Source organism: Diabrotica virgifera, chromosome 5 (genome assembly GCF_917563875.1).
Source record: "Diabrotica virgifera virgifera chromosome 5, PGI_DIABVI_V3a".
NCBI classification, from domain to species: domain Eukaryota; kingdom Metazoa; phylum Arthropoda; class Insecta; order Coleoptera; family Chrysomelidae; genus Diabrotica; species Diabrotica virgifera.
Window position 1 is genome coordinate 56,490,958 of NC_065447.1, and position 25,477 is coordinate 56,516,434.

The window sequence follows — 25,477 nt, forward strand, 5'->3', positions numbered from 1 at the left end:
AAGTTCTATGCAATTTTGGTACAAATATGTCTACAGAAAAATTGTTCCAGATTAAATTTACTATCGAAACGTCACCTTTTAAAGTCAAAAATATTTTATTTTACAAAAATATATTCAAAAGAAAAGCAAGGGAAAAACACGAAAGGCAGCAATTTTGTTTTTTGCCCCATAACTTTTTTCCACAGGGATATAGGTATAGGCATTGCTTCAGTGAAAAATAACTTCTGTTCTTCCTCTTTAAAATAAAGTTTAGTAAAAGTCTCTGGGATTTATAGTTTCTGAAACAGGATTTTTCAAAATTCGCCGCTCACATCATTTTTGGGACATTTTCCCCATTATTTCGGAAACATTGTTCTGCAACTTTTTTCTAAGCATTTCTAGGTATATGCAATGGTACATTTAGTAGAAAGAGAAGTCAATTACCTTTAAAATGGTCTATTGTATAAGGTTACACGACTCTTTATAAGCAAGGTATGCTTTTTCAAGGTTTTATTCTTTTAATAATTTTTGATATTTTAAATGATTATTTTTTAAATTTCTCATTATGAATATTTTCCTTGTAAATTTAGGTATGTACATTGTAAACATTGTTTTCTTTACTTTAAAATGGTGTATTGCAAAAAATTCTAGGACTATTTTAAACAAGATCTTCGTAGGTTATCCAAGGGTATCCGTAATTAGAGAAAAATTTAAAAAAAAATTTTATTTTTTTCAATTAGAAGAATATAATTGCATATTATAACATAATTTTTAATTCCAAACAACTTTTCTTAATAACACTTTTCGATATTGTGAAATATAAAGGCACTTTACTCCTCAGCGAAATTCATATTTTTTAATATACCTCGTACTCTATTGAAACAATTTTATATCTGATGATAGCATCTTAGGTTTAGACTATGCAGAGCATTTTATAAACAATATTTTTTTATAAAGTTAATAATAAAAAAGTTTTCCATGTGGTTTCAACTTAGTAGGACCTCTTGCATGTGTATATGTTACATGTTGAAAAAGCATATCTTGTTTAAAAATAGCCCTAGAATTTTTTACGATACACCATTTTAAAGTAAAGAGAATAAGCTTTCTTTTTTATTGTACAATGTATATACCTAAATATACCATAAAAAACGTTATACTAAGAAATTTAGAAATAATCGTAAAATATATCAAAACTCATTAAATTATAAAATTTCGAACAACCATATCTTGCTTAAAAATAGCCATGCAGCCTTCTATAGGAGATCATTTAAGGGCAATTCACTTTTTTTCCTATTAAATGTAACAATGCATATACCTAAAGCTACGTAGAAAAAAGATACAGAACAATGTTTGAGAAGTAACCAGCAAAATGGGTCAAAATGGCTGTGAGTGGCGAAATTTGAAAAATCATATTTTGGAAAATATAAATCGTAGAGACTTCTACCAAACGCCATTTTAAAGAGAAAGTATGGAATATTTTTTTCCTTGAAGCAATGCCTATACCCACATCCCCGTGGAAAAAATTTATGGGGCAAAAGGCAAAATTGCTATCATTTGTGTTTTTTTCTTACTTTTCTTTTGAATATATTTTTGTAAAAAAAAATATTTTTGACTTTAAAATGTGATGTCTCGATAGTAAATTTAACCTGGAACAATTTTTCTGTAGACATGTTTGTACCAAAAGTGCATAGAACTCACCCTAATTCGCCCTGTGCCTAGGGACTAATTCACCCCTTTCTCAAAAATGCACCCCTTTAAATGGTAGCACTCCACGGGTTTTTATTATTTAGAGGTCCATTGACCATATAAAACAATAAAACCCCGTTAACGTTGTAGTTCCTTTCCAAAATACATAATCAATAGCCTAATATCATTTTGCCTACATATTCAATATCATTTTTTATCTGGATTCGTCTAATGACTTTGCCCCTATCACTGATAACCACGTTTTTTTTTCTTTATGTTTATCGTTAAACAAAACTGTTCTCCAGTATCATAAATTGTGTTTAATAGCGTCTGCAGATCTCTGTCACTTTCGGCGGTAATGACTGTATCGTCAGCATAAGGAATATTATTTATATTTTCACCATTTATCTTGATCCCTTCAAGAGTTTTCAAGTGCTTGCGTAAATAACTCTTCGGAGTATATTTTTATTAGATCAGGCTGTATCGTCGCCCCCGTCAGGTAAATTGTTCCGATACGGTTTTTTTGGACAAACTTACTCAAAAGAGGTCTTTATAACAAATCCACAGGGTTCCGACAACTTTTTCTAAACAAATTCAAAAAATCAACTTTTTCACTTTGTATACAATTTTTTTGAAGTTATACTTCTTTAGGCGCGATTGAAAGTAAAATTTCATAATACTGCGCGCATGCGCACACAGACAGTATGGCGTTTAGTTGCTAAATCTTTCAAGTTATGTATAAATATATCAGTGCAAGAAAAGGTGTGAAAAGAATATATTAGCGTTTTTAGTAAATATATTTATTATAATTTTTGTGTCTTTGGATTTGTCTTCCTCAGGAGTAAGATGAGTTTTATTAAAACATTGTGTCTTTGGATTTGTCTTCCTCAGGAGTAAGATGAGTTTTATTAAAACATTTTATTGTATATTTATTATACTTCACCTTGTCTGTTTGTTACCGTGAATTGTCATTAGGTACGTCCGAACCGATACAGACACAGTCCTCGTAGCGTATTTGGTATAGCATTCGGCTAGAGATCGAGAAGTCTTGAGTTCGAGTCCGGAGAAATCCTATACTTTTTTTTTATTTTTTTGAAAGCGGTAAGCACAAATTTTTTTTGTTTAAAAAAATTAAAACATACTGTTTAAAATATATTTATTTTTAAGAAATCATATAATAGAAGTATAACTTCTTACGTGCGTACAAAGTACACACACATTCTTTTTTTTTTAGATTACTTGGGTTATTATGAGCAAAAAAGGTAGTTTTCTCTAAAATTAAATGTTGTCGAGTTATACTCGATTTTAAAGTTAAAAATTGCGAAAATGGCCATTTTCAAGGCTTAATAACTCGGTTAAAAATTATTATTATGAAAGTCAGAAAGTGACTAAATCAAAGCTTAAAGCCCTCCCTACATGATCTTGAAGAAATTTGGGTCATTAATTTATTACTCAGCTGTTATTTTTAATTATTAACAATGAGCGCTAACGGCGTATTGAGGCGCCATCAATGTGAGTGCGAGTAAGGTGCACCATTGGACTGCTGGAATGGTGCATCTCTACAAACTGCGGACTTTTATTTACTTCTATTTGGTCATGAGATATTTACCTGGATGATGGGTGGTAACATATCCTTTAGTAATTTCCGGACTGTTGTAATTAGTTGCCTAATATCATCTGTAAATTTAGTTAAGTTTTTGAGTTGACGTTCGGTTGGTACATATCCTTTATCCTCAAATTGTTTGAGTATTCTGAAAATAAAATATTTAAATTATTTTTACTTGTATTTAGTTATAATTTAGACACCGGAATACCTATATGCAACACTGCAACAGGAAACAGAGAAAATGTGCTCATAATATGCACCTATTTATATACAGAGTGAGTTTTATGTATGGAAACTCAAACTAAATGCGGCCGATATTTTAGTGCTAATTACATTGTTGTCAAATCTTTTGAACAAGTTTTGAAGTCCCTAACAAATACTGATTATTTTTTATGTTATATTCCCTATATCTAAATGCCACAATTTCGGATTTATTGCTACATTTATTTAAAAAAAAAAATAAACAAATTAAAAAATATATTTTTTTTAGCCCGGGTAAACATTATTTTAGGTCGTTTGGATCATTGGGAACAAAAAATATCTTGTGTAATTTTTCTCTAAAGTTAATCGTTTCCGAGTTATAAACAATTTAAAACTGAAAAAAACGAATAATGTCGATTTTCAAGGTTCAAAAACACAAATAAAAAATATTATTTTTAAACTGCGAAATACCCAAATTCAAGTTCAAGCCTTATTTTATCAGCTTCCGATAAGTAATTTGAGCTTGTTTCATTTTAAAACATTGTTTTTTAGTTGTTAATGCAGCCCGATCGCTCGTCCTCTCATATGCACTTCATTAACAATTAAAAAGCAATGTTTTAGAATAAAACGAACCAAAAAGTCTTATGGCAATCTACTAGACGAAGAGTTGAGTTTGAATTTAGGTACTTCGTAATTTCAAAAATTATATTTTTTACTTGTGTTTTTGAACCTTGAAAATCGTCATTATTTGATTTTTTTCAGTTTTGAGTTGTTTATTATTCGAAAACGATTAATTTTAGGGAAAAATTACAAAAGACCTTTTTTGTTCCCAATGTTCCAAAGAACGTAAAATAATGTCTACTTGGGCCGAAAAAAAATGATTTTTATAATTTGTTTAAAAATTTTTTTTTTAATAAATGTAGCAATAACTCCGAAATTATGACATTTAGGTATAGAGAATATAACATGAAAAATAATCAGTATTTCTTAAATACTGATTATTTCAGTATTTAACGCAAAAAATATACAGGTATTCCATTTGAAATAAAAAAGTTCGTTAGATTTCCAGAAAAACGGAAGATCTAACAACAATGTAATTAGCATTGTAATAGCAGCCGCATTAGAAAACCCCTACCTACAAAAATCTATAAAAATTGTGCAAGCCGTTTTCGAGATATTGAGTGTTTCCATACATAAAATTTACTCTGTATATTATATTATGTACAAAATTAGCACATATTTTGCAAAAATATATAAAGAATATGTGTAATATGCAAATATGTATGTATAGGTACGTTAATAATTATATTAATAAAATAATTGAAGGGTACAGGGAAATAAGGAGGAATGTCAGAAATTTTCATTTTTGTTTTACCAATTCATTATTAGATAGCTTTTATTCTGTACTACGTAAATAATACTGGTTAAAAATGGGTTGTGTCATGAGTAAAGACCGGATTATATGTTTTTTGCATATCGATAACCATCAAAGATACAATCAAACGCTTTAGGATGTGGACGAATTATGATAATTAAAGGCGTTTGACACTAATTTAATTTTACATATTTAGAATATTTTCGGTTTTTTAACATATTTTGATGGTTTGAACATATTTTCGACCGTTTGACATATTTTGGCATATTTTTAACATATTTTGGCATATTTTTAACATATTTTGGCATATTTTGACATATTTTTCGCTGTAAACAGCTTGACACAGTTAACCATGTAACAATGGTTAGGTTTATAAATAATGCATTCATGAACTTTTTCCTTCCCGACATTGTTCCAGCTAACAAAATCTTGCTTATGGTTTCCGATGCTGCGTCATACATGGTCAAATCTGGCCAACAACTAAAAGTTTTATATCCCAATTTAATTCATGTGACGGGTTTTTGTCGCATGGTTTAGACAGAGTGGCGTTCGAAATTCATTTCCTACATTTAATAGTTTAATTAGCAACGTGAAGAAAATATTTTTAAAATCGTCTTTAAGGATTCAGATATATAAAGAAAAATTACCAAATACTCCTTTGCCACCGGAGCCTATAATCACAAGTTGGGGAACATATTTAAAAGCTGCCTGTTTTTATGCGGAACATTTTCTCCATATAAAAGAACTAATTTTATGTTTTGAAGAAACAAGTATTGGTGCGATTTTAAAATGCAAATCAATTTTAGAAAACAGATCACTGCACAATGAGCTTTGTTTTATTAAATCGAATTATGAATTTGTTTATAAAACCATCCTCAATCATGAAACTGAATCGTTTCCACTAAAAGAGTCCCTTAATTTAATTCAGAAATTTAAGGAAAACGCTGAAGAAGTTTCTGGAAAAATTGGACAGTCAATAAATAAAAAATGGATTGAAACTTTACAGAAAAATAGTGATTTAAAATTATTATTACAGGAAGCAAAAAAAAATAATTTTTGGGGCGATTTTGATGTCAATACCAATTTAAATGCGGAGATTGTTAACGTTATAAAATTTGCACCAATCACATCAGTTGATGTTGAACAAAGATTTTCAACATACAAATTACTACTAACGGATAGGCGACATAATTTTACTATTGAAAATATTTAAAAACATTTGATTGTGAATTGTTTTTATAAGAAGGAATAAAATGTAGAAACGTGTAATAGTAATAGGTACTAGATAGGTATACATTCGTATATTTAGGTTAATTTTGTCAATATATGTACTTACCGTTATTTAATAAAACTTTTATACATTTTGTAATGCATATTTTCTTGTTACTTTAAAATGTTTTTCACATATTCCACATATTTGGAACATATTTTAAACTTTTAGGGAATATTTTCAACATATTTTACTCATATTTCAGACATATATATGCACATATTTCAGTCAAAACAGGAACATATAATCCGGTCTTTAGCATGAGATAACACTAATAATAACATACCTATACCTACAAGAGAAGAAGGGGAAATGTCACGGTGTTACCGGTTAATTAGGGGGAATATCAGTTTTGAATCACGCAGAAATAAGTGAAAACACATTGTTTTCGTGTGTTCCCACAGAGTAAATTTTCCAAACATATTATTTTGAAAAAAAAATACCACCAAAACATATCAATAATATTAGTCTTATAACTTTGCCTTTTTTCCCTGTAGCCTTTAATTATTATCGTCTTGTTCATAAAGGCCTTTAAAAATCAATTCGTATAATAATAAAATTGATGGATTCGATCTTTAGTTGATGGAAGTTCATTTTAACTAACAATAGAACAATGAAAACTTTTGTTTTTAATACTTCCACAAAATTCATTACACATGAATTTCACTACAGCTCTTTCGGCAGAGTGTCTTTCTCAAGTGTTTTATTTTAATATTTGTCTGCATTTTCAAAACTCTTACTGAATAGGTTGAGGAGGGGGGAGCTGTTTGTCTCAATTTCGTCATGTATACATGATACGACATTATGGGCAGTACAGGGCACTTCTAGGGCAGTTCAGGTCTGAGAGCCATATGTGAAGATGAGGAGTATACATTGAACAGGCTCTCAGACCTTGACGTTTACAAAGGAGAATATGGAAAAAATAGCAAAGACAGAAAGAGCCATGAAAAGGCAAATGTTGGACATTAAAATAACAGACAGGAAAATTAACGAACGGATCTGTAACAAAACAAAAGTGAGAGGTGTCTGAACCCAAGTAGCAAAGCTTTAATGGAAGTTCACCGGACATACCCTAAGGTAAATAGATGAAATATGGACAAAGCTAATTATACATTAGAGACTCTAAAGCCACACACGAAAAAGGGGAAGGCTACAAATTCGATGGTCAGATGACCTGAATAAACACGCCGGGTCAAAATGGGTCCAAAATGCCCAAGATAGAGAGGAATGGAAGAAGGAAGAGGAGGCCTGTATCCAAGGATGTATGCGATGTTTAGTGCTGATTAGATAGATAGATAGATAGATAGATAGATAGATAGATAGATAGATAGATAGATAGATAGATAGATAGATAGATAGATAGATAGATAGATAGATAGATAGATAGATAGATAGATAGATAGATAGATAGATAGATAGATAGATAGATAGATAGATAGATAGATAGATAGATAGATAGATAGATAGATAGATAGATAGATAGATAGATAGATAGATAGATAGATAGATAGATAGATAGATAGATAGATAGATAGATAGATAGATAGATAGATAGATAGATAGATAGATAGATAGATAGATAGATAGATAGATAGATAGATAGATAGATAGATAGATAGATAGATAGATAGATAGATAGATAGATAGATAGATAGATAGATAGATAGATAGATAGATAGATAGATAGATAGATAGATAGATAGATAGATAGATAGATAGATAGATAGATAGATAGATAGATAGATAGATAGATAGATAGATAGATAGATAGATAGATAGATAGATAGATAGATAGATAGATAGATAGATAGATAGATAGATAGATAGATAGATAGATAGATAGATAGATAGATAGATAGATAGATAGATAGATAGATAGATAGATAGATAGATAGATAGATAGATAGATAGATAGATAGATAGATAGATAGATAGATAGATAGATAGATAGATAGATAGATAGATAGATAGATAGATAGATAGATAGATAGATAGATAGATAGATAGATAGATAGATAGATAGATAGATAGATAGATAGATAGATAGATAGATAGATAGATAGATAGATAGATAGATAGATAGATAGATAGATAGATAGATAGATAGATAGATAGATAGATAGATAGATAGATAGATAGATAGATAGATAGATAGATAGATAGATAGATAGATAGATAGATAGATAGATAGATAGATAGATAGATAGATAGATAGATAGATAGATAGATAGATAGATAGATAGATAGATAGATAGATAGATAGATAGATAGATAGATAGATAGATAGATAGATAGATAGATAGATAGATAGATAGATAGATAGATAGATAGATAGATAGATAGATAGATAGATAGATAGATAGATAGATAGATAGATAGATAGATAGATAGATAGATAGATAGATAGATAGATAGATAGATAGATAGATAGATAGATAGATAGATAGATAGATAGATAGATAGATAGATAGATAGATAGATAGATAGATAGATAGATAGATAGATAGATAGATAGATAGATAGATAGATAGATAGATAGATAGATAGATAGATAGATAGATAGATAGATAGATAGATAGATAGATAGATAGATAGATAGATAGATAGATAGATAGATAGATAGATAGATAGATAGATAGATAGATAGATAGATAGATAGATAGATAGATAGATAGATAGATAGATAGATAGATAGATAGATAGATAGATAGATAGATAGATAGATAGATAGATAGATAGATAGATAGATAGATAGATAGATAGATAGATAGATAGATAGATAGATAGATAGATAGATAGATAGATAGATAGATAGATAGATAGATAGATAGATAGATAGATAGATAGATAGATAGATAGATAGATAGATAGATAGATAGATAGATAGATAGATAGATAGATAGATAGATAGATAGATAGATAGATAGATAGATAGATAGATAGATAGATAGATAGATAGATAGATAGATAGATAGATAGATAGATAGATAGATAGATAGATAGATAGATAGATAGATAGATAGATAGATAGATAGATAGATAGATAGATAGATAGATAGATAGATAGATAGATAGATAGATAGATAGATAGATAGATAGATAGATAGATAGATAGATAGATAGATAGATAGATAGATAGATAGATAGATAGATAGATAGATAGATAGATAGATAGATAGATAGATAGATAGATAGATAGATAGATAGATAGATAGATAGATAGATAGATAGATAGATAGATAGATAGATAGATAGATAGATAGATAGATAGATAGATAGATAGATAGATAGATAGATAGATAGATAGATAGATAGATAGATAGATAGATAGATAGATAGATAGATAGATAGATAGATAGATAGATAGATAGATAGATAGATAGATAGATAGATAGATAGATAGATAGATAGATAGATAGATAGATAGATAGATAGATAGATAGATAGATAGATAGATAGATAGATAGATAGATAGATAGATAGATAGATAGATAGATAGATAGATAGATAGATGGATAGGGCATTTGGCTGTTGGTGGTCCTATTACGTCCTTATACCTTATTTTCGGATCAAAATTTGACCGATAAAATCTTAAATCGTTTAGCAAAAAGGAAAAATATTTAAATTTTTGTCAAATAAATATTGCAGTGTCATACTTTTAGATAATGTTGATTTTAGATTTATACTATTTTATGTTCATAGCACAAATTTGTTCCACATATATTTTTATTGATATTTGTTAATTAACATATACATGCAGAGGGGGACGTTATTACTGATTGAAAATAAATTAGGAGTATGTTTTTAATGAGATAATTTTTATATTGTTTTATAAATCAAAATAATTTCATAATTGGAAAAAATGTTATTGTTTAATAGGCACATACGAGTATATTATCCTATTTACAATAATTCCTAATAAAATATCTCGGCAGGTTATGACTTTGTTTGCTACAGTTGACAATCAGGTTAATTTTCCTAGTTAAATTATTATTTTTATATATAATGTAAATATAATAGGCGAGCCTTCTACAGCTGTCACCGCTTCTCGCATCCTAATTTCCAGCGTTTTCTGTCGAAGCAATCTTCAGTTTTTAGGTCTCTGGCGGTCATTGCATCTTCGACATCTTCTCTCCAGGATCGTCTTGGTCTACCATGTTTTTTTTCTAGTGGGTGGAGCAAATTTTTTAAATTTTTTCGGCCACCTATTTTCAGCCATTCTCTGAAGGTGTCTATACCAGTTGAGTTTTTTGGCTTCGACTGTGTCTATTATAGCTAGATCAATTTCCATTTCTCTCCTAATATCTTCGTTTCTCGCCCTATCAAGTCTAGTTATCCGGTAACATCGTATCCAATAGTTCATTTCCATGGCCTTAGTTTTTAATTAGTTTCTTTGGTTTATTTCCCAGTTCGGTGCTGTACAAGTTTTATACACTTATTATACTTTAAAAATGTATACCATTTTTATTCAGTTGCAATGCGAAGGCAAAACAATCTTACTTTTCAATTAGAATACGGAGTGCAGTCCAGTCCCTTGAATCGCGATTTTCCGCTCTTATTGGAGCCTTCATCGGAAGGAACGTAGGCACTGCTCTCCGTATTCTAGGCGTATTACTCCGTAGAGTAACTAGGTGCATTTTTCCGTTGGAACTTTACCAGCTGCAGACGGGGGATGTGAATTGCATAGTGTAGAATTCCTTCCCTCTCGTCTTCACTGCAGCATTCATTTGACTTGCAAATTGTAGAAGTCTTGGAGGTGTCACCAGAAAAGTGTACCAATAAGTTTTCAATTTAAAAATCTTTTAGTAATATTTTTAATATTTTCAATATTAATAATTTACTATTAGGATTGAAAACTACTTCGTCTTATTATTCTTTCTATTATTGCTTTATACATTCTTCTTTTATTTAATTCTGTTAGTTTATTATTCCACAATAATCCGTGTAGCTGTCTGTCATTTTCTTCTTCTATATCTGTGATCTCTTCTTCAATTTTATTTTTTATTATTTTTCCGTAGAGTCTTGAGAGTGAGCTTATGACACTGAGCCCAATATAGTTTGAACAATTTTTTCTATCTCCTTTTTTATATATGTTGCTAATATGTGGTTTTGTCCACTCCGATCGTAAGTCATGACCTTTATAGAATAAGGTGAAAACATACGCCAGTAATTCTCGTATTACTTGTGGGATGTGTTTTAGTATGGGTATAAGTATAGTATATAAGTATTTAATATATAAGTAAATAATCTTTTTTGAATGCAAAAACAGGGTACCTAACTAAATAAAATAGAAAATGCTAGAATTAACGCGTATAGCTGTAGCCCGCTCAATCCTAACCCAAAGACTCAGACCCTGATCATACGAAAGCTTTTCTTTCTTACATTAAATGTGTTACTGACAAAATCGACAAAATTTGTTAGAAGACAACAATATGACCAAAAATGGTAACATTGCTCCTATAGTGATCCTTTCCCAGGTTAACATACTCCTTTTCTAACTTGGCGACACTGTACTGAAGATGTGCTAATAATTAGTCCAAAATACGTATATACGCCCTCCATCATTTTACATATTCCCTTTCATATTCACATTCACTTTGCGAGTCTTTGTCAATAATGTTCCTTACAATGTATTTAGAAAACTGATAAACTGCGAAGTAAGAGAACTTTTGAAACGAAGGACATAGTCATTTCTTTTAACGCACAGAAACTCAGATGGATGAGGCATATAGAAAGGAAAAATCCAGAAGTAGTTATCAAGAAAATCACCAAATGAAGACGAGTATCAGGTAGACCACGAGGAAGAGCGAAAACGAGATGAAAGAACCAGATAATCGCGGACCTTAAGAAGATGGGTGCTAGAGAATGGACAACCGTAAGCAAAAACAGGAACGAATGAGAAAATATTGTAGAAGACGTTAAGTCACACGACAAGTTGTAAAACCAAAATGTTAACGAGGACTGATTTCCCGCGACAAGTGAATCGGAAGAGCCCAAAGAGGGTGGCAATCACTCCGCTAGGAGTTTAGATACCATGATGGTATATTATAACGTTCTTTACCTCATTGACCATCTAATATGTACCGATTTGTATAACAATAAGTAACAATTTGATTGTTTTAGATTATTTAAGGCAGAAGTCGTTACTAATTTTGTGATTATGCCAAAGCTTTTGATTGTGTAAATCACGACATTTTGATAAACAAAACTAGATATCTATGGAATTCGAGGTACCTATTTCTTCGAACTGGTTTTAATATTACTTGGATAATAGGAAACAACTGGTTATAGCAAATGATACAGACTCTAGTCTCAAAAATATTGTATGTGGGGTACCACAAGGTTCAGTATTGGGTCCTTTACTTTTCCTTATCTTTATTAATGACATCGCTAGCTTAAAAATCGAGGGAAAGTTTTTCTTTTTGCTGATGATACCAGTATCACTTGGAGTAACTCAAATATCGCAACTCTTCATGCTACTATGACTTCTGATCTACTCACAATAAAATCCTGGTCTGATTCAAATTTACTCTCTTTTAACGTAGATAAAACAGTAGCACTATCCTATAAAGGAGATCTTCAACTCTTACCTCTTCATAACAGCCAGATCAGTATAGTTGATTCTGTAAAGTTTCTTGGTATTTTTTAGATAGCAACCTTAAATGGTTCCTTCATATTGATTTGTTAAGCAAAAAACTGTCGTCAGCTTGCTTTGCAACAAGATCTGTTTCGAAGAAAATGAATTTAGCCTTTTCCAAAATAACATATTTTTCTTTGTTCGAGTCCCATCTTCGATATGGTCTCCCTTTTTGGGGTTCTGGTACGGCTGCCAAATCCGATGTTATTTTTAAATTACAAAAAAGAGCAATAAGATATCTGTTTGGCCTCAGAAGAACAACACATTGCAGATACTACTTCAAAGATGACATAATTCTAACACTACCTTCTTTATATATTATAGAAACTGTTTGCTTAATTCGTAAACATCTACATGTCTTTCTAGCAAGTCCTAGACATGACTGTTCCACCAGAAATTCTACCTTTGGCATCTATTTACCGATCCCGTCCAGTGAGTTAGTAAAGGAATCTATATTACATTCTGCAAAAAAACTTTACAACCATCTTCCTCTACAGCTTAAATCTGCAACATCTTTCCCCAAGTTCCGTAAAATGACTAAAGCCTATTTATCTGAAAGACCATATTATTCAATAGCAGAGTTTCTTAACCAATAACTAAGAAAGTGCAGTATTCTTATTTATACGTAGAATCTTAATCTATATTTAAGTGTCATATGCAGCAGCTTAACGTATCTTATTGTAACAAAATAATTATTGACCGACTCTCGTATACCAGCTCCCGTCTCCGCACAGACAGAACATTCGCATTGCAACTGAATAAAAATGGTAAACATTTTTATTTTATAGTCGTATTACTCCGTAGAGTAACTAGGTGCATTTTTCCGTTGGAACTTTACCAGCTGCAGACGGAGGATGTGAATTGCATAGTGTAGAATTCCTTCCCTCTCGTCTTCACTGCAGCATCCATTTGACTTGCAAATTATAGAAGTCTTGGAGGTGTCACCAGGAAAGTGTACCAATAAGTTTTCAATTTAAAAATCTTTTAGTAATATTTTTGATATTTTAAATATTAATAATTTACTATTAGGATTGAAAACTACTTCGTATTTCAATGCCAGATGGCGCTAGCCACCTACTATCATCACTTTAGTTGCAATGGGTGGGAAATACTCTCGATACGAATCAGTTAAAATATGGAGAACAGTGCCTACGTTCTTTCCGATGAAGGCTCCAATAAGAGCCGAAAATCGCGATTCAAGGGACTGGACTGCACTCCGTATTCTAATTGAAAAGTAAGATTGTTTTGCCTTCGCATTGCAACTGAATAAAAATGGTAAACATTTTTATTTTAACATTATCGATGTTTCGAGATACGCCGATGCAGCGCCGATAAGGACGTGCAAGTGGTCGGGTCTCATGGACATAGCTAGAGATATACAGAACGTTCCGGAATGACGGCTAGAGTACATAAATTGGGACGGGCTTTGTAAATAGTTTAGTTGATAATATAAATTCGATCTGTAACTTGTATAAATAAATGTATAAACGAACCGAGAGTATTATTTTAACAGTAATAACAGTAATCACGCTACATTATTAAATTTCTTAAGGTAGATTATGCAATTTACAATTTTTTTTAAATATTGCAATAGATTGTTACTGTTTTTTGTTTCTCTTTATATATTTTTCTCTTTATTTATATCATTTTAGGTAATTATATTTGTTATTTTTAATTGTTCTTATTTATGACTCTTGTAAGCTTTGTCTATAAAATTGTTAAATGTTTCATGACAATTAAGTATATTTCTATCCTATTCTATTCTAATTTGCCCTTCAAAGTACCTTTTCTCTAGGGACAACGACAACGGTAAATTATTTTAATTCATTCAACGAAAACATACAATTTAATGTTGCAATGAAGAAATACAATAGTCTACCATTTATAGATACGAAAGTAATCCGCAAATCTAATAATCACATTATACTTAAATAGTATCAAAATCTTTTTATGAAAAATGTTAATAAATTGTACTTACTCTTCATTTATCAATTTCGTAAATTTGTAAGGTTCCTTTATAAGTTGCCATAACGAATCATTCGCTTCTTTAAAGTCAAACCTAAAGACATTACAATAGTTTATTAGTCATAAAAATACAAACCAAATTTGTGTTTCAAAAAAATATCCAGACAGAAAGAGTCGTTTAAATATATAAGAAAAAGGCTATTTGCCACCAGTGATGCCTTTGGTAAACAATAACGACATCACAGACAAAAAAGTAACGATTCCTTTAGTTTCAAGCAACCCTTAGTGATAGTGGTTACTCATTAGTGTTAATATTGGAATTAGTCACAGGTTATTATTTGGACTGTAGCGTTGTATAAAAGAAAAAAAACCTTCTCTTGATAACTGGTCCTCATAAGACACCTAACTTTACAAATAGCTCCACCTGCCACATCCAGGGCTTCACGTACCACATCCAGGGCAACATTACAATAAACAAAATCAGAGGAAAAAACTTTAGAGCCCAAAACATCCTCAAAACCTCCTGCTCATTTTTCGGCAACCTAGTCATCACACACCCCAAATGAAAACTATAATTCTTACTATCATAATTCGTAGGTCGTCAGAATACTTCTAATACATAATGCGAAATGAATCCGTATATGCCCTACTACAAGCCATTCTGCAAGGAAAAATATTTGGAAAGTGAAGTCCAGGAAGAAGAAGAAAATCCTGGTTAATAACATCAGAGCCTGGCTCAACACAACATCTGTCATTGCAGATTTATGCACTGCTGCAGATAAGACCAAAATTTCCATGATGATCTCCAACATTCGTCCTGTATAGGTATTTTACATAAGAAGAATATCGAGAGTGAGTATTGAAATTACTCTAAAAAGTAACAGTTTCATTGTGAAAGGAAGTATCTAGGATTGTCATTAAAAAGCAACTAAAATTAGAATAAACATGCATGAAGTAGGGTTATAAGGGGATGAAATTTAAGAAGATGAGGAGTTTATCTGATTATTTCATTCATAGGAGATTCTGACCACTAGAAAGCTACAGAAATCTGAATTAAATCGATAATTTTTGATAATCTCCCGTCGTTAAGTACAGCGTGTCTACTTAAGTTGAAAACATATGGGAAACTTTTTTATTATTAATTTTACGAAAAAAAGTTATTCTTCATAAAAAGTTCTGCATGCTCTAAAACCTGAGGTTCAATCATCAGATATCAAACTTTATCAATATTATACGAGGTATGTCAAAAAATATGAATTTCATTCAAGGGTAAAGTAACTTTATTTCTCTGAATATCGAAAATTCTTATTATGAAAAGTTGTTAGGAATTAAAAACTAAGATCAAATATGCAATTACATGCTTCCAATTAAAAAAAAATTTACAAATTTTTCTCAAATTTATGAACACCCAACATCTTTTTGATTTATTTCAAATATGATAACTCTTTTATTATTCATTTTACGAAAAAAAGTTATTCTTCATAAAAAGCTCAGCATAGTCTAAAATCTAAGATACAACTATGATATATCAACTTTTATTAATTTTATACGAGGTGTGTCAAAAAATATGAATTTCGCTCAAGAGTATAGTACCATTATATTTCACAATATTTCAATTAGAAGGATGTACTTGCATATTGAAACATAGGCTTTAATTCTAAATAACTTTTTATAATAAAAATTTTCAATATTGTGAAAAATAAAGGTACTTTACTCCTGAGTAAAATTCATATTTTTTGACATACCTCGTATAAAATTAATAAAATGTGATATCTGATGGTTGAATCTTGGGTCTTAGGACATACACAACTTTTTATAAAGAATAACTTTTTTTCGTAAAAGTAATAATAAAAGAGTTATCATATGTGTAATAAATAAAAACGAAGTTAAGATCGATAAATTTGAGAATAATTTGGAAAATATTTTTTTTAATTAGAAGCATGTAATTGCATATTTAATCTTAGTTTTTAATTCCAAAAAACTTTTCATAATAAGAATTTTCGATATTGAGAGAAATAAAGGTACTTTACTCTTGAACGAAATTCACATTTTTTGACATACCTCGTATAATATTGATAAAATTTGATATCTGATGATTGAATAATACGTTCTAGAGTAAGCAGAACTTTTTATGAAGAATAACTTTTTTTGTAAAATTAATAATAAAAAAGTTTCCCATATGATTCCAACTTAAGTAGACACGCTGTATATTACATCAGATGCCCTTCGTTGCTACGAAAAAATACATTCAGTGACATAAATGACAATTAATGTTTTAAAAATTATAAAAGTGATGACTTTCAATCGTCAAATATTTATAAAAACTGTGTGTTTAATGGTACTTACATAAATAAATTACAATAAAATTTTGGTTTTGAACAGTTTTATTCATGAAATAATCGCAACAAATTGCACTCGACCTCTGAAATTAATATAGAATTTTTGCTCTCGTGACACTTTGACATAATTTCACTCGCCTTCGGCTAGAGATGGCGGTTTTTGACAAAACACCGGTTTTCGGTTATACCGGTTTATTTGCTTACGGTTTAACCTGGCGGTTATAACCGGGCAAAAAAACCGATTTTTGGAAAAACCGGTTTTCGTTTTTTTTAATCCAATAGGTTACAAAGTTACATTTACAATACACTTTAGTTTGCGATACTCCATTCGACTCAAGAACATGTATTACTTTTAACACGTTTGTATATTTGTAGAAAAGGTACATTTTAACTCATTTAACACTTCCTGTATGAGTGTATCGTTTTGAAAACGTAGCGAAATTCTTGGAGATTCGTATTCGTAATCAGTAATTCGATATTCATAGTAAGAGCATTATTTTTGGTAATCAGAAAAAGTCATTCACCCACTTTCAATGTCAAGAGTTAAGTGTGAAAAATAGATGATGTTTGCGTCTAATTCAACCAGATCACTTCTTATGTAAATATGATTACAAATACTTTTTCAAGGAAATATTATAATAAAAGTTAATAATTGTTTCTGGCTGATGTGAGATTGCACTTTCAGTTTGCTTCTGTATTTTATAAAATAAAATATAATTTGAATTATGGTTTCGTTTGGAATAATTACTTGGGAATAATAATTATGATTAGGATCCGAAATAATACCTAACCTAATCCTAATCACCGTAAAAACCTAATAACCGGTTTTTACTTTAAAAATAAAAAACCGGTTATAACCGGGACAAAAAAACAACCGGTAAAACCGGTTATTGCGAAGTAAAAAAACCGGTTTTAGGTTTAAACCGGTAGGTTTTTCCCATCCCTACCTTCGGCTGGTGAAATTAAAACTGTCAAAGTGTCACTCGGGAAAAATTCAATAATTTCAGAGCTCTTGTGCAATTACTACTGATAATTTTATTTGACTAAAAAGGAAATTTTTTAAACCTGCTATAAGACCGGCTATAATGTGTTATACTAAATACTGGACAGCTAAAAATAAAAAATAATATCAATAACATGTGGCAGAAATAAGAAGAAATGGGCAGAAATGATAAAGAAGAATAAAATTAGAAAAAAATAATATAGGTGTGGTAGCAAATGATACCAAAATAAGAGAAATTAGGTTAACATAGTTAGGTTACATTTAAAACCTAACTAATAATTATTCAATACAATCACAGTTCAGATAAAAGTTCATGATAAAGTATATAAGTCAAAAGGACACCTAAAGGTAGACATTTGGGCCAGGTATTGTTTTTATTATTTACTTTAATGTAAGAGTAGTACTTTATTCTTGTTTTCTATTTCTAATGTTTTTATCTGGAATTATCTGGATTTCAGACAATAATGATCAAACAACAGAAATATTGGCAAGGATAGAAATAGCAAGAAATGATTTTGTAAAAATGAAAACAATTTGTGACAAGAAAACAAGAGCTTTGAGATGTTACGTGTCCTCTATACTTGCAATATGGACTTGAAAGCTGGACATTGAAGCAAGAACACATAAATAAGCTACAGTCATTTGAAATATTGTATTACAGAAGGATGCATTAAATAGAATGGACACAGAAGAAAACGAACACGGAAGTATTGCGACAAATGGGTAGAGTTGCACAAGTTTGACTTGAATGTTTGAACTTGACTTGAGTTTGACTTAATTTCAAGTTAAACTCAAGTCAATCCTTCTGGCAAATAATTGAAGTCAAGTCAAACTGGTAAATGGTTACAGGTTTGAAAATTCAAACTGTTTGTCAGACTAGTTTGAAAGAGTTTGAAAATTAATTTATTTAGTAGATATAATTTTCTTCGAGATAAAAATGTTAGTAATTTTTCAGGAACGCAACTCATAAATATTGGCAATATCATTTTAAAGTCTTCTACTTTAAAATGTATAATATATGTCTGAATTGTTGATATAAATGAGTCAGATTAAATAAATTATTAGAAGAATTTTTTACTAAGCAACAACATTTTTGTTTAGTTTATTAATGTTTTGGATTTTGAAAACGACACCCTATTTGGCCGTCGAAAGTGTTTGAAATGTGGTGCCTACGTCGAATACATAGAATATCATGGATGGACAGAGTCAGAAATGAGGAAGTACTAAGAAGAGCGGGTTTACAGGATAGGGAACTTTTTAATTATGTTAAAAGTAAGAAGACTACATACTTGCGGCACATATTACGAGGATAACGATACACTTTTCAGTATCTGATACTCGACGGAAGGATAGAGGGTGAGAGAGGACTGGGACTTAAAAATATGTCATGGCTGCGTAATCGCCAATGGACAGGAATCCACAGCTATGAAATGCTTCGCAATGCTGCTAAAACCAGAATTATGTAATCCTGACTATCTAAGGTTTTACCTGACAAGACAATGTACGGTGGACGCCTACGCAAAAATGCACAGCAGAAATATGAATTTATAATTGCCAGACATTTTTGCACGTTTTATTTATCTCAAACTATTAGTTGATAATGACAGATTTAAATAAAATACAATAAATCTTATCGTCAAAATTTTCAACAAAATAAAAAATACCTGGATAAATTATTTTTGTTTTAAATTAAATAATTATAGAATACAGACAGGACAAAATGAAATTGAAGTCGTATCAAAATTTATACTTATATTTAAGAAAATGAGATATCTTTATTACTTTCTCATTTTTTCCCTTGCAGAACACACATTGCATTTTCTAAACTATTATTGTATTAACATTTCACTACCAAGAAACACGTCTTAAATCCATCTTAAAAACATGTGCAGGCAATATGCATTCGCGCATTTGTCGAAACTTGGGTAAAAATGGGTACCTGCCAGTACTAAAAGGTTCTTTGATATTTTACATTATTTGTGGCTTTATTGTTGTAACTCTAATAAAAAAATCCTACTATTCTTTAATCTATTATGAAAACGAATTGGCAGAACGATGGTCCAGAAATACCTACACTTTGGTAGTTTTATATTTGATAGATGTATAATAAAACTATTACCATTAAGAGTACAAAGTACCTGGTATTGAGTATTGATAGTTAAAGGAATCGTTACAAATAGTCAAAAATAACGAAAATTAACGTCACTGCTAAATAAATTTTATTTATACGCTTTTAAATCCATCTGGCTGGTGACTAAAACCGAATTAATGTCTGGTAGTGCACTTATTTTTGTACAATATATATAAATAATATAATATTAAAATTACAGACCTACTAAAATACTTAATTGTTTAATTAAATTTTACCATTAAATATATTTTTCATAATTCATTTTTTACTTTCTTCAGTTGAAATTTTGAACAAGTACTTAAGACATGCATAGGAGTCACCTGTTGCAAGAAAGCGGAATCTTAGCAGCATTCTTTATTTAGCAGTAATTGCTTTTTTGAAATTTGTATCATTTTTAGAAATGATACAAATTAAATAGAAAGTCCAATCAAATTCAATAAAATCTCAAAATCTTCCTTAGACATTCTACAGAAATTTGTAACTTCGCCTAAATTGTCAGTCATTAAATCACTTAACAAGGCATCACCTCCTCCATTTTTTCCCTTTTGTAACAAACTCGAAAATTACACTCTCTTCTTCCTTTTTTTTGCGGAAAGTTCTGCAATAACTATAAAACTAGCAGCGCCAACGATTATATCTTCATCTGTATCCGACATTGGTTCGCCTCAATGTAAATGGTCCTACCACAGCATAGTAAATATAAGATACACAGCATAGTAAATATAAGTATAATATATTAGATTAGTATATTTAGATTTTATTATGCTGTGTATAATTAGATTTTATTACGCTGTGGTCCTACTTTGTAGCGAACGAATAACCAAGCGAACACCTACGAATTCGTTCCTTCGTTCGTTCGTTCGTGTTCGCTTTGATTTAAATGCACTTTCAGATGTTTTAAAGAACTAGTTCCACTGTGTCATTTTTATAATGTGCACTTTACAATTTTCATTGTTTTGGAATTGCCTGCCGGAACATTAAATAAATCAGTATATTACCTACATATTTATTTTTCTTGATTTTTTTCTCTTAATTTTTGCAGTGGGGATATTTTCAAAATCGGACTCACTTTTCAGCACACCTTTCAAAATAACGTATTACAATAAACAAGCAAAGCATATGTTTTTAAATATGAATATAACCTACTAATTTGTGGAGTCTTTAGCAGAGTACAGGTTCAGATCTGTCCAAATAAGTCAAAACAAAAGGCGGTATGCTCTCAATTAGAATTAAAAATAAACACGTTGCACGATATGATATTCAAACTTCAAACTGTTTGAAGAAGTTTGATTTCAAGTCAAACCTAAAGATATCGAAATCAAGTCAAGTCAAACTTTTTTACAAAAAAAGTTTGGTTTTCAAGTCAAGTCAAGTTTGTTAAGTAAAATCAAACTAGTTCGACTTGATGCATCTCTACAAATGGGCAAGGAATAAGAAATAATAAACACAATAAAAATAAGAAAGTACAATATCTGAGGTATGTAATGAGGAGACAGCGATATGAAATAATAAGGCTGATAAGACAGGGAAAGGTAAGAGGAGGAAGGAGTAGAGGAAGAAGAAGAATGTCACGGTTGGAAAATTTAAGGGACTGGTTTAAATGCAGTTCTATAGAGCTCTTCAGAGCAGCTGTAGATAGAGTAAAACTAGTGATGATGATATCCAACCTCTGATTGGGAGACAACACTTAAAGAAGAAGAATGTACGGAAAATTTGGCAACTACACCTCTACAATTGATAAGGTTTGATGTTACAATAGGGAACTTGCATATTTTTTTTGTTACATAATAATGTTCAGTTTTGTATAAAAGTGAGATTTCCAAAATTTCACGCTTCAAAAACTCATAATAACTTAGAAGTACAAATTTAAAGTCTTCTGTATTTTAAAATAGTTCAAACGACCCGTGACGTCACATAGTTTAACTATATGGTTCCGTTTGTGGTTATATTTAAGTATATTCTTCTGCTTCTTCTTTAGTTTATTGGCCTCCACCTACTTGGGTATTTGGCCAGCTCGTCGTCGCGGAATAAAGGAAAAATATTTATATTCTAATGACATTTATCGTATGTCATTGTAATAATATATATCAGTTTGTTGAGATTGGAGTTTGATATAGTTATTGAAGGAAAGGAAAGAAGGTTTACTATGGAAAATAAAACCATTTTGTAAAAGTACAAATTTTCTATAAATAGTTCAAACGATCAAAAACACTTGTAACGTCACATAACTGCATTTTCTACTGACGTTTATAATGTCTAATTTAAAATTATATACCATTTTGTTTACTTTGTTGGTTCAGAATGTAAACATATAGCCCGATGACGTCACGACGCGTTTTGGGCTGGCTGATATAATTTGAATTTTTAATCGTCTTTAGGGGCCAAACGAAAAACAAACAAAACTTTTTTATCTTTGATACATGTTTTAAATTATGTTCTGTTGTGATTTATAACATTTTTTTCCAATTTAAAATTTTATGCAAGTTCCTTATTGTAGTAACAGTATTTCTAAAATTAATTTTGTGGGTAAAAATAGACTATATATTGGTCCGTATTTTTATGTCTTCTTCTTCCTCCTCCTCCTTCTACCTCCGATTGAGAGACGGCACTTAAGGAAAACTGTTTTACTTATTTACATTGAATATTAATTTGTAGTCCAAGCTGTGGGTGAAAATAGGTCGATTTCAGGATATAATTCAGGAATTTTTTAAACCTTTCAGGTGTTGTAAAGGACGATGCCAGGAATAACTTATACTAAAATGTAACCAAAAATTTTGTGCGGTTTTTTATTTATGACGATTTTCATGTGTTAAATTTGCAATTTTTAAAGATTTTTAATTTTGCAGCTTAGGATATTCATTTTAAAGAAAAAGTTTTAAATAAAAAATTGTAGTACATTAATAAACCTACAATTTGAGCTATTGCAAGTTTAATTTCGTTAATACGTTATTGCAAAACAGCCTGCGAAATATCCAAAATGGCCGTTTTTTGCAATTGCGTTGTTTATTGTAAAAATAACTTTTATGTATTTTTTAAGACTTTGAAATAAAGATCTTTCAATACTAAACATAAAAAAATTTTAGAGCCCGATTTGTGAACTTGTTGCTTAGATACTATAATTTGTTTATCCCAAGAGGTCAAATGTCCAAGTCTATAACTTTTTGAAAAAAAAAATCGTACAGAGTTAATCCAAGATCGACTCTCCTTCTAAAGACTTATGTTTTCGTATTCTGATGTAAATAAATGCGTATAACATTTTTCAACCTCTTATTTCGGGTTTGAAAATAAGGGGGCAAATTTCGTTATAAACATTTAGAACTGAAGCCGCTCCTATACATCCTATGAGTTTCTAACTTGCAGATTATTGTTGCTGAGGCCAAAATAAAGATCCAAAACCAAATAAAAATATTCTACGACCAACTGAAGCCGAGATAACTGTTTTTGTTTTCTTAAATCGTAGTGACTTTATTTATAACAATTAAGAAATTATTTCACAGTCATTGACTAAAGAAAGACTGAAATTATCTTAAAATAAAAATTATTTTTACCGAAAGTTACATTTAATTATTAAAAATGATTTTAAAAATGTGTGCAGATTTATTTTTCGTTTCGACTGTGATTTATTGTGTCGGTTGCCCTTAGCAACGTCTAGCAACTTATAATACATTGAATCACCGTTTTCGCTTTAAATTTTAAAGCATCGCTTGGATTGACATGAAATTTGGCAAACACATAGATAATATGTCAAAGAATAAAAATGATACTAAGCCTCTGTGTGCTTTTGTCCTAGGGGTGAGTTTCACCCCTTATAAGGGGTGAAAAAATATATGTTCAAAATAAGTTCGGAAATGGATAAAACGTCTAATTCTAAGCAACTTTTGTTCTATAGCATTTTTTCACCAAGTTAATACCTTTCGAGTTATTTTCGAGTAAATACCTTCATTTTTCAACAACAAAAAAACACGTTTTTAGGCGGTTTTTGACAAATAACTCAGAAAGTAAGTATTTTATTGAAAAAAAGAGTTTTAACAAAAATATAGCATATTAAAAATTGAAAAAAAAAATGGCGTACGCGTGAAATCTCTAGACCCAGTAGAAACAAAGTTGTAGCTAATGAAAAAGAAATTCATATTCGTCAAATTTCAAAGTGAATTATTTCAACGTGAAATAACCGAAAAATCATGCACTTTTTGGAGCAACGTCATTATAACTTTTTTAAAGTGTTTAAAAAAATATGTATATCTGTTTTAAAAAAAGTTTATAGCATCAAAAGTAAGCAAGGTACGCTGAAAATAAAGTTGATCTCTTTTTTTTGGTCAAAAACCTCAGGAAAGTCACCCCCTAATTAGCATCAAAAATGAAATTAATCAATTTTACTTCAATGTTGTTTTACTCGTGTATGTGTCGTTTATGTCTGTAAGTTTCATCGGTTCAAAGTGCTTATTTTTGAAGGGGCAGTAGTTAAAAGGACTTGAACTAGTCAATAATCACGAGTGTATGCAAATTTAGAACAGCCATATCTTAACAAATTTTTGCCTTCCCAAAAAAATCAAAAAATCCAAAATATTCATAGCAAAAACTAATTTTTTTACTCTTTGTGATTTTTGGTAACATTAATAAATTTTAAGTTATTTAGAAAAAAACATTTTTTTTTAATTAAAAATTAAAACAGATTTACTCTAAAACCATTTTTTTTAATAAACCCTTTGAACCGATGATACTTACAGATCATAATAATACAAGAGCAAAGTATGTAACTTGTGAAGCGGTAATGATTAATTTGATTTAAGATGCTAATTGGGGTTGACTTTCGAGTTTTTTGACCAAAAAAAAAGAGATCAACTTTATTTTCAAAGTAACTTGCTTACTTTTGATGCTATAACCATTTTTTTAAAACAGATATACATATTTTTTTAAATACTTTGAAAACTGATTTTTCTCCAAAAAGTGCATGATTTTTGAGTATTTCACGTTGAAATAATTCACTTTGAAATTTGAGGGATATGAACCAATATTTCATTAGCTAGAACTTTGTTTATACTGGGTCTAGAGATTTCATGCATACATCATTTTTTTCAATTTTTAATTTGCTATATTTTTGTTAAAACCCATTTTTTCAATAAAACACTAATTTTTTGAGTTATTTGTCAAAAACCGCCTAAAAACGTGTTTTTTTTTTGTTGAAAAATTAAGGTATTTACTCGAAAATAACTCGAAACTTATTAACTTGGTGAAAAAATGCTATAGAACGAAAAGTGCTTAGAATTAGACGTTTTATTCATTTC

General features: G+C 30.0%; 1 protein-coding gene across 1 annotated transcript in view; it reads right to left on the bottom strand.

Moving 5' to 3' along the window:
* LOC114339036 (uncharacterized) overlaps positions 1-25,477 on the bottom strand; it is a 35,480-nt gene that overhangs the window by 6,357 nt on the left and 3,646 nt on the right. The window contains exons 2-3 of the mRNA XM_028289665.2: positions 14,733-14,813; positions 3,275-3,416 (exon numbers count right to left, since the gene is read on the bottom strand). Coding sequence (XP_028145466.2) covers positions 3,275-3,416; positions 14,733-14,813 — 223 coding nt within the window. The remainder of the gene's footprint in view (positions 1-3,274; positions 3,417-14,732; positions 14,814-25,477) is intronic.